This window comes from Cherax quadricarinatus, chromosome 71 (assembly GCF_038502225.1).
Source record: "Cherax quadricarinatus isolate ZL_2023a chromosome 71, ASM3850222v1, whole genome shotgun sequence".
NCBI lineage: Eukaryota > Metazoa > Arthropoda > Malacostraca > Decapoda > Parastacidae > Cherax > Cherax quadricarinatus.
In genome coordinates, this window is record NC_091362.1 from 22,704,152 (window position 1) to 22,716,169 (window position 12,018).

The 12,018-nt window shown below is 38.4% G+C and overlaps 1 protein-coding gene across 5 annotated transcripts in view; it reads right to left on the bottom strand.

Moving 5' to 3' along the window:
• Nucleotides 1-378: 378 nt before the first annotated feature.
• LOC128700439 (inverted formin-2-like) overlaps nt 379-12,018 on the bottom strand; it is a 46,227-nt gene continuing 34,587 nt past the window's right edge. For all 5 annotated transcript variants that reach the window (XM_070100150.1, XM_070100146.1, XM_070100149.1 and 2 more), the window contains exons 12-16: nt 11,821-11,999; nt 8,496-8,605; nt 7,787-7,962; nt 6,974-7,178; nt 379-3,951 (exon numbers count right to left, since the gene is read on the bottom strand). In XM_070100150.1, the coding sequence (XP_069956251.1) occupies nt 3,869-3,951; nt 6,974-7,178; nt 7,787-7,962; nt 8,496-8,605; nt 11,821-11,999 (753 nt within the window). In that variant the 3' untranslated portion in view covers nt 379-3,868. The remainder of the gene's footprint in view (nt 3,952-6,973; nt 7,179-7,786; nt 7,963-8,495; nt 8,606-11,820; nt 12,000-12,018) is intronic.

Here is a 12,018-nt window from a genome sequence, read left to right on the forward strand (position 1 = left end):
CCCTTACCGTATTTCCTCTACATCTTCTCTACTTCCCTCGCCCCAGAGTTCTGACCTGACAATAATCCAGGATAGACCCAAACAGCCTCTTAAGAGGCACGTTACTTCCCTCCTCTATTAATAACATGTTAATTTTTCCACTATAAACAACCTTGTCTATAATTGCTATTACATTTCCTTTGTTTCGTAAGGTGAAGTCTAAGATCTTTCCTTAATTCATGGTATAACTTAAATCTTTGATGACTGTTGCAGAGGTCTGCAACACAATTATAATAATCTTGTCAACTCTGAGGCATCATTTTCACACATTTTCTCTAATAACTTTAGCAGCCAACTGAATTTTTTTTTCAAAATCAGGTTCTGGTAAAACAACAATCATATATATATATATATATTTATTTTTCCTGTTCTTTTATCTACAGATACAAAATAATTCACAAAAGGTAAATAATTTCTTTCACGTCCAAATAAGGTCATGATAATGGCACTTTTAGTGTCCTGCTGAAAATCTTATCTCAATAGGCATGGAAGACAATTCTATTATACGTATCCATAAATTCTACAGAAAAGCACATACATACATCTTAAGACAATATCACAATACTTGAACTAAAAAAAATCTATATTTTTTTTTTACTTTTCAGTGACCTTAAAAACCTAGAAATATGTCAGTCGATGCGCGATCCGAAGGTGTCCCCGTATTGCGTAACCCCAGTCTCCTCTACTTTAATACATGCGACTAGAATTGTGCAGAGTGCGGCTTAAGTTGATAATGCAATTAGCACTAAAGAACTGAAAAGAATTATAAGAGGCGTTCACAAATCATATGGAAATATCCAAATTTCAATGGTAAAACTGGATATTACATAGCACATAATTAATTAAAACCTTTCAAAGAGGTCAAAAAGACCGATATCCTAAACTACACAAGCACACTAGCTTGAAGCCGTCCAGAAGCTGCATTATCAAGTTACTAACTTGGGAACGTTGAAGTTAGAGTCGACACTCAGAAATTATCAAGCAAAAAGCAGTATTTAATTTTTTTTCTGCTTATAAAAAGTACAGTAAATTTTATGTAAGCTTAGAGTATATATACCAATTTTTAACAATGGTCTTAAAGGCACATAGATGTTATTGAAACATTAAGTTGATTTAATCTTGGATAACCAAATAGAGACAATGAATTATTTCTGATCACAAGAAACATTCTCCAATTTCCTTAATAAAACTAGCATATAATAAGTTATACAACGTAACATCAAGACAGTGTTTCCTGGGGAAAACATCAACACTAAACATTTAAGGGGCAAATTAGATTCCCTCTTCTAATAATATGTTATTTTTCCCCTATAATCTACCTTGTCCATAATTACTATCGCATTTGTTTTGTCTGTTTTCGTAAGTCTAGCAATAGACTTCAGGAAATATCCTAGACTTCACCTTACGAAATTATTATAATCAAATTATTATTATAATCAAAAAGAAGCGCTAAGCCACAAGGGCTATACAGCGCTGCTCACCTTACGAAAGCAAAGCAAATGTGATAGTAATTATGGACAAAGTAGATGATAGGGGGAAAATAAACATGATATTAGGAGACAGAGAAACTCAGGCGCCTCTCAAGGTTAGCCAGAAGATGCATTATCCAGTTATTGTACAGAATATAACAAAACTTAACCATGACAGTCCATCCATTTCCGTCAGAACAGCTACTGAAGAGTGATGCCGTTCACTGTTTTATTTTAATCAGAAGAAAGCGCTAAATCCGTAAGGGTCTTAGAGCGTCTGTGGAATGGGTGTGGAAATTTTTTACATAATTTTCCTAAAGGTAAAATATAAAAATGAATATAATAACTGCGTATTAAAATGTGATGCTATTTGGACTTTTCGAGAAATTTTAAAGGGGAGGGGGTTGGAACAGCCGGAGAGTGACACGGAAACGGAGACGCCATATTGAAACTGTGTGAACACTGGTCCTTTAATAGTGCAATTATAATAAAATTATTATAATCAAAAAGAAGCGCTAAACCACAAGGGCTATACAGCTTAAATAGTGCAATGTAGTTTTGCGTTGGCCTTCGTAAATTCTAGCTGTAGTGGCAGCGCTAGGGCTCCCCCCCCCCAAAAAAAAAATGATCCATTAATTAAATGTTCAGTGGTAATACGAATTTCCTTTATAATAACACTATTGTAATTTATTAATAATAATTATATTGTATACTCAGGAAGCCTAATCATATACAGTCCACATAACTTTCATTTACCAGAGAAGCTGGTTTTAATATTGTAATTATTAATTTAATGTCAGGTCTAGCTTTTTGTGAGTGGTGATGAAGTGGGCATCGAGGGAGTGACAGTTCGGTGACCTGCTGTGACTAAGTCCCACTTATCTCACCTAAATTACTTACACGTAATAATTCAGGCAACAACCTGTAAACCTCACGCAGGTAATTGCTCACTTAATAATAATTCATGGGAGGTATTGAAATTCGATTCAAGGAGAGGGCGGAGAAATAATGCCAGTTCCTTGGATCAAGAACCCATCACCAGCATCAAGTCAAAATAAAGCAAAAAGGTCAAAATAAAACTATACCGTTTCGAGATTAAAAGTGGCATAATGACATCAACTTCATTCATTATATCAACTGTCTTTTAGTAAGAGGTGTTGAAATTTTGATGCCTATCAGAGCCTATCTGTGCCTATAACACGGGAACAAAATTTGGGATGACCTATGTTGCATTGTTCCTAGAGTTCTCATACATGTAAATATTTGTACCATCAATCTTGCCAAAGATGCGTTACACAAACGTTGAAAATTTGAAGCCAATCGAATATTGTTCTCTGGTAATAAATGAGAATTTTTGAGAAAAACTAAAATTTTGCTAAAAATGTTCCGTTAAATAGCTTTCCCCTCTAACTTACACTACATTTATTTATTTATTTATTTGAACATGATACAGAGAAGTAAAAAAGGAATACAGTAAAGTGCAACAGTTTATCTTTCTCGTTTAAATTCTAAGTTTTTACAATCCTTAGAGAAAAATAATTTGATTTTAAACAAATTTCATGCTATTTTTCACATAAAATGGTCACATCTGCTTCACTTACACTGTTACTTACACTCTCCGCTGCCGTCGATTTTTTTGGGCACGTTTTATGAACGTTTGAAGCTACTGAGGATTTTGGAGAGTATACTAACCATTCCAGGATGTAAATAGGTTCATCTTTGATCATGGGGAGCATGAACATGACAACTGTCCCAAGAATTTGTTACTTGTTCTGTACACTAGTGTTGAAAATTTGAAGGCTATTGGATGAGGGTTTCTCGAACTAAGAGCGAAATACAAAAAAAAAAACAAAATGGAGGAAGATGGAAAAAAAAAAAACCCATTCAGGCATCCTCGTAAGGTACTCCTTCAGGGATACCTAATTCAGGCGAGTTTTTGGTGCTATTAATGCAGCGATACATCCCCTCCCCAACTGCAGGTCATCCCATGACTAAAACCCGCCTTAGGCAACACTTGTCCTGGTTCCTGACAAACTTTACCTAACCTACCTATCCCCATCCCCTCCCCGAGCAACAGTTCTAACATACCTTCCAAGCATTAACAGGAAAACGTCAAGATAATAATAATCATGGGGGAGAAAACGTCGAGGATATACTGCATCATCAGAGTTTTCACTCGTAAGACCTGGTATTTGTAATCGAGAGAGAGTAGTCAAATGTTAACTTGTTAATTACCCACTAACAATTGATGGTAGACAGTGGAATTAGTGGAGACATGTTGGTGGTTTGAAGCAAAGAATTCAGTATTATTAACGAAGCAGAGGGAGCTCATATGACGAATTTTTCTTATTATTTCATGTTTAATTTTGGTAGTAGAGGTGGCCAAGGGGCGAGGGTAGTACTCCATGGAAAGATAACTGAGGTTTTTGTAGAGCCGGAGTAGCTGAAAAGTGAAATATCTTCTGGTTATAATAATTTCTACACTTTTGCTGATACTCTTGATAACTAAGAATTCAATGGGATGTTTGAGAATACTTACGTCAGATAATAATAATAATAATAATTATGTGAGATGTGCGGTTAATGCCTAAGATACTGATAATGAATGAGGTTAAAGTTAAGAATGTGCAAATGTTATAATGACCAGGATTTTGCTTTGATGTAATGGAAAGTCCGAATTTTATTACAATTGTGCTTGACTAACTTCTCACGAGCTCCACAGATGAAATTAATATAAGATACAAGAAAATTGAACTGCAAAGTTAATATAAGATGGAAGAATCAATACAAATAACCCGGTCCAAGTCGGACCCATGAAGAGTCATCTTTCTATGTGCGGGTTATTTGTGTATTATTCCAGTCACGATTTTGTGCCTTTTTGTTCTTTAGGGAAAAAGTCTCCATGCATGAGGTGGTTGTCAGTGGTTGTATACTGTTAACATCGTTAACAAATAGAAACAGAGTGAAGGGACGGATCAGATTTATGTAGAACGTCACAGCCGGAAGAAAATTTATAGAGCACTGGGATCAAGAAGTCATTCAGCCCTCTATGTAAAAAAGTTTCAACACTGACAAGCACCACCTACTCACACAAGCACCACCTACTCACACACACAAGCACCACCTACTCACACACACAAGCACCACCTACTCACACACACAAGCACCACCTACTCACACACACAAGCACCACCTACTCACACAAGCACCACCTACTCACACAAGCACCACCTACTCACACACACAAGCACCACCTACTCACACACACAAGCACCACCTACTCACACACACAAGCACCACCTACTCACACACACAAGCACCACCTACTCACACACACAAGCACCACCTACTCACACACACAAGCACCACCTACTCACACACACAAGCACCACCTACTCACACACACAAGCACCACCTACTCACACACACAAGCACCACCTACTCACACACACAAGCACCACCTACTCACACACACAAGCACCACCTACTCACACACACAAGCACCACCTACTCACACACACAAGCACCACCTACTCACACACACAAGCACCACCTACTCACACACACAAGCACCACCTACTCACACACACAAGCACCACCTACTCACACACACAAGCACCACCTACTCACACACACAAGCACCACCTACTCACACACACAAGCACCACCTACTCACACACACAAGCACCACCTACTCACACACACAAGCACCACCTACTCACACACACAAGCACCACCTACTCACACACACAAGCACCACCTACTCACACACACAAGCACCACCTACTCACACACACAAGCACCACCTACTCACACACACAAGCACCACCTACTCACACACACAAGCACCACCTACTCACACACACAAGCTCAATTAACGTCCCTCACCGAAATTAATGCTTACTAGGAAGCTGCTTTATATATCAGACAGTGTATGTATAAGCGCAAGATTCTAAAAGTCTACTGGGATGGCATAATCCAATTTCAAAATCTCACAAGATTAATGGAATGTAAGGCTATTATTTACAGTGTCTTAAGTCACTTTTTCCTGGTTCCTCGTCCTGAGTTGGCTCCCATGATCGTGGGTAAATCTTCAACTCTATTAGCTTGAAGGTTGCCTTAAAGCAAGGCTAATAAATACATTAAATTTTATTTTGTTTTATAGCATACTTATGGGTTCGTTTGTGCTGTTAACCAGTGTTTATTACACTTGTGCGTTTGAGAATGAGCAAAGTAATTTATGAAGAGATACAGAGGAAACAAATCAGTCAAACTCGGATTCTGGAAGTATTAAGTACAGTCAGTGCCTGCACTCTTAAAGAGGGTGATGTTGCAGTGTAGGAACTAAATTGACTTGTAATGCCTATGCACTTAGGTGAGCACAGCTTTGGAATAAATGACGGGGAATGTGTATCCTCCTTTGGGTAACCTTGCCTAACCTCTATGTGAAGAGCTAAACCAATGGGCATCATACAGCGTCTGGGGAATGGGAGGTAATCACGCTTAATCTAAGGGAAGGGTAGCTCCGCCTCTATGAATCAAGAGCCCTTCACCAGTATTTAGGTACGTCCATGAAGGGTACGAATGCATGTAGCAGCCCGTCCAGGCATATATATACAACACTGGAGCCTTGTTTGTGTACCATATCAACTCGACACCCACAACCGACTTGCATGTAATGCTATCTAATCAAATATCAAAAAATGATTCATGTTTTATCAACCTAGACCCTACAACAGATTTGAAAATGTTACGACAGTGCTCAGATTATTAGTTTTACTAGGTGCACGGTGGAGCGTTAAACCCGTAGGGGTCATACAGCGCCTGGGAGAATGGAAGGTATTACTCAATTCAAGGAACTGGACCACAGGGTCAATTCCTTAGGTAAAGACTCTTCTCCCCCCCCCATCACCTGCACCAAGGAACCTCCCTCCTGGAGGGGACAGTGATCACAGATAGTGGTCCTCTTCTTGCTGCATTAAATATGTCGCCAGACAATATTACGTAGGATTTGGACTTATTTAAAGGGACAAGCAAGTCTAGGAATAAAAATACTCGTATAAGACGTTAATACACGACGATAAAGATGAGGACATTCTATCTGAATACGCATACGTACTTTGGACACCTATTAAAATTTGAAATGTAAAAAACTCGCAGAAATTACACAGACACACACACAGACACAGACACACACACATAAACAGATACACAACAGACACAGACACACACACAGACAGACACACACGCATACACACACACACAGACCTTCGTAACATTCATACATATCTACGTTATCTTCAGTTATCTTCGAGTAGAGATTCATCTATAGTGTTTGTCTCTATACATTCTAATTAAAATATTTACAGACATTTATGTTAAACTTTAAAAATTTAAAAGTATATTAAGCCAATAAAAATTTAAAGTGGTTCAGCTGGTGACAGGTGTTTGTGAAGGTTTCTTACGAAGTTTGAACTCTCCTTTACGAATGTCTGCCAGCAAGCGATCCACTACACAAGTGCCAGTGTCTTCAGGAGGAGGCAGAGGAGCACCTTTCTTCCTTAAAGTAACACCTGTGGCTTCAGCCTTGGCACGTTCCTCGTCTTGTCTCCGCCGTTCTTCCTCAAGGCGCCTCTTCCGTTCCTCACGCTTCTGTCGACTTTCGTTTTCCTAAGAAGTTTTACAGTGTTATAATGTACGAAATATTGTAAGAAGTGTCCTGGCCTTGCATTCTGATCACTGGAATTTATTGTTGAAGAATTATGGCAAGAAGAAATATCAATAATATTTTAGTGACTTAATTCGTCTGCATAAATAGTTCATTAAGATTGTAACTACATATATACATATAAAAAAAGTTAGTGGTAATGAATTACTGATATCTGAAAACTTCGGGGCCCAGTTCTTGGACCCACTATGTGCCTCTGTAATCTTTTGACTACTGTCCACACCATGGGTATAGTGTACCACCCACACCATGGGTATGGTGTACCACCCACACCATGGGTATGGTGTACCACCCACACCATGGGTATGGTGTACCACCCACACCATGGGTATGGAATGCATAATAAAGATATTAAACTAGGAAATAATACTCTACAGAAAACATTACCCAACTCTAAACGAACATTTTAAATCTTGCCTGGTCTTCTAAATTCTTTTTTTTTTTTTGGTACTATTCTCGTGCAAATCCTCAGAGATACGCACATCCTTTTCATATACTTGTTGATGCATTAATATATACTTTTTTATAAAATAGTACGTGAATATATTACCTTCTGTGCATCCATAATCTTGGTGTTGAGGGTGTGGAAGACTCCCACACAGTCCTCCAGACGAAACTTGGATTCATCCTCGCAAAAATATTGAGCTAATTTGATTCTTGAACGTTCAAGCTCGTGCAGACTCAGCTCCAGGTCCTGCACCACCTGCTCAGCCTTCACTGTGAAGTCTGTACAGGTTCAACCAATCAGAATTATTCTGCACCCACAGATATATTTTAATATTCCCATATTTTTATGGGAATATTATTTAAGACAAAAAAAACTGTCGAGTGATCATTTATGAGGCGTCACAAATGGGTCATTTACGTTTGTGATATAAAAAATAATGAAAAGTGCTAGACTGCAGGTGGGGAAAGGTGAGCAGTGGAGTGTAAGTAATGCAAATATACAGTAAAGGGAAACAAAACAACAAAGAGGAAGGGGAGAGAAAACAGTAAAGGTGATAGTGCACAGGAAGCAGGTTTAGGTAGGTAGTAACATGAACAAGCAGCAGAAGTCAGCCTCTCTAGAACTCAAGTTCCGCTTGTTGTATAAGAGAAACATTATCTGAATGATTCCAGTTACTGCTTTTTTGTCTCGTATACAACTAGTCGGTTTTCAATACACTATCTACTGTTACAAGAGGAAGTAGAGAAAACAATAAGACCTAAACTTGTACTAACTATAATACTGATATTATATTTTTCTCTAAATGCCTTACCCTTAAAATGTTCCTTGACACTGTCTGGAGAGTTTTCCAGTTTCTTGGCGAGTGTGGTGAGGTTTGTTCTCAGTGATGACACTTCAGTCGTCAATCCTTCCACTGACAACCTTCAGCAAACAAGTTAGGTCTTTATAAAAGTTGTGTACAGAGGTACTGTACCACATAAGTAACACATAAGATATAATGCACCTAAGAATCCGACTCTTTCAATTACACATAATGACAAGTCGTATTCCTACACATGCCTATCTTATTTTGAAAAGTTAATATTAACTTGTCAAGTTCATTAAAAATATACTTATCGTTCTTCTGTCACATGAGCTAGGTAACAACGGAAATTAAAATTTTAAAAGCATTGCAGCCTGTATATAAAATGGCATAACCGATAGTATGATGACAATGACACAATGTGCGGGTTATGACATTTTATTACAAGACGTTTCGCCCACCAGGGATGTTATTACATACAGACAAGTAAAACGTTTATACAACGCTTGATGAGAGGTCAGCAAGCTGTAGTGTTCTGCAGTGAGGAAAGGAAGAGGGAAGGCAGGGGATGACACCGGCGAAGGGATTTAAGTTAGATCAATCCTAAAACCGACACAGCCTACACCCGAGACCCGATTAAAGGCACAGTGCCCTCCTGACCTGACAATCACGTTAGGGATTGCAGACGATGTGATCACACACTCTCCTAGATGAGGCACCAAAAGAGGAAAGGTAATCCTCAACAACTACTTTCAAACATATCTCCAATACTGTCTCCAACATCAAATTCCAAACAGCCATACTGTCTCTCCTACGGTCAATGACACCACCAGAAAAGGCATCAACAAAATACATAATTCTCTGCAACAACTGGAACAAAATATATGTATGTTAAATATTAAGAAACCTCCACAAAAGCATTTTCAACTGGAATAACGCCTGCGTTTTACATCGAAAATCCAACAATCATTTGATTATTTTTAAGTGCGCGCTACTCATTATCAAGGAAGAAAACATCCAGAGACGTAGACTCCTGGAAGCAGCACTCATCAGGGTGTCCAATAATTTCAACAGAGCAACGTGTTTTACAACACAGATGAACCTTTTGCCAAGAAACTTTTAGATCGTCTTCCCACATAGCAACAGCTCAGAGGAGTACCATAATATTGATATAGTGTTCTTCTCAGCACACCTCACCTCACTATGCTTCCCTATAAACGTACTTTGAGGCCAGGTATATCTGGTTGTGACTTGATACGGTCCAAGTTGTTAATAAAGGATCACATTATACTGCATGTCTCTCTCTCTTGTGCCATCGCAAATGTTTAGAATTTGCTCTTATCGCTACTACCAGCGCCATCGTTCAAAACAGTTTCAGAATTTCGGAAATACCCAACAAATCCAGCCCGAGCAGAACATACCGCTTAGTTCTACCCTCCAGCCCGTGCAGCACCCGATATCACATACTAAGTTATTTACTCTTTTTATTTTTAGTTTCTGCACTGGACTGATAAAGCCTCTGGTTGATGAAAAGTTCTCTTAATAAATGTCATAGTTACCGCATGTGTCTTACATATATATGTGTTAATCACCATTTTGTTACCTTAGACGTAGCTGCTATTAGACGACTTATAATGCCCGAGTGTTGTACATGTGTCTTAGACATAATTGCATTTGTGTCTACTAAATTATATATATATATATATATATATATATATATATATATATATATATATATATATATATATATATATATATATATATATATATATATATATATATGGGTAGGGGATGTGTAGATCAAGTGTTTACATTGAAGCATACATGTGAACAGTATTTAGATAAAGGTAGGGAAGTTTTTATTGCATTTATGGATTTAGAAAAGGCATATGATAGAGTGGATAGAGGAGCAATGTGGCAGATGTTGCAAGTATATGGAATAGGTGGTAAGTTACTAAATGATGTAAAGAGTTTTTATGAGGATAGCGAGGCTCAGGTTAGGGTGTGTAGAAGAGAGGGAGAATACTTCCTAGTAAAAGTAGGTCTTAGACAGGGATGTATAATGTCACCATGGTTGTTTAATATATTTATAGATGGGGTTGTAAAAGAAGTAAATGCTAGGGTGTTCGGGAGAGGGGTGGGATTAAATTATGGGGAATCAAATTCAAAATGGGAATTGACACAGTTACTTTTTGCTGATGATACTGTGCTTATGGGAGATTCTAAAGAAAAATTGCAAAGGTTAGTGGATGAGTTTGAGAATGTGTGTAAAGGCAGAAAGTTGAAAGTGAACATAGAAAAGAGTAAAGTGATGAGGGTATCAAATGATTTCGATAAAGAAAAATTGGATATCAAATTGGGGAGGAGGAGTATGGAAGAAGTGAATGTTTTCAGATATTTGGGAGTTGACGTGTCGGCAGATGGATTTATGAAGGATGAGGTTAATCATAGAATTGATGAGGGAAAAAAGGTGAGTGGTGCGTTGAGGTATTTGTGGAGTCAAAACCGTTATCTATAGAGGCAAAGAAGGGAATGTATGAAAGTATAGTAGTACCAACACTCTTATATGGATGTGAAGCTTGGGTGGTAAATGCAGCAGCGAGGAGACGGTTGGAGGCAGTGGAGATGTCCTGTCTAAGGGCAATGTGTGGTGTAAATATTATGCAGAAAATTCGGAGTGTGGAAATTAGGAGAAGGTGTGGAGTTAATAAAAGCATTAGTCAGAGGGCAGAAGAGGGGTTGTTGAGGTGGTTTGGTCATTTAGAGAGAATGGATCAAAGTAGAATGACATGGAAAGCATACAAATCTATAGGGGAAGGAAGAAGTGGTAGGGGTCGTCCTCGAAAGGGTTGGAAAGAGGGGGTAAAGGAGGTTTTGTGGGCGAGGGGCTTGGACTTCCAGCAAGCGTGCATGAGCGTGTTAGGAGTGAATGGAGACGAATGATACTTGGGACCTGACGATCTGTTGGAGTGTGAGCAGGGTAATATTTAGTGAAGGGATTCAGGGAAACCGGTTATTTTCATATAGTCGGACTTGAGTCCTGGAAATGGGAAATACAATGCCTGCACTTTAAAGGAGGGGTTTGGGATATTGGCAGTTTGGGGGGATATGTTGTGTATCTTTATTCGTATATGCTTCTAAACTGTTGTATTCTGAGCACCTCTGCAAAAACAGTGATAATGTGTGAGTGTGGTGAAAGTGTTGGATGATGATGAAAGTATTTTCTTTTTGGGGATTTTCTTTCTTTTTTTGGGTCACTCTGCCTCGGTGGGAGACGGCCGACTTGTTGAAAAAATATATATATATGTATATATATATATAAATACATACATACCTGGCTGTCTTAGTTAAGTCGCCAAGATCATCAACAAAGTTGAGAATATCCAGTTTCTCATCATGAATAATCTGAACAACATAGTGCAGTAAGGTCATCCCTGGTTTGTTAGCTCGTGTTTCCCACAGCTTGGATATAGTGTTAAGACGGAATCCCAGGGCGTTGCCTGCGTAACTACCCTGAAATATGTCACACGAT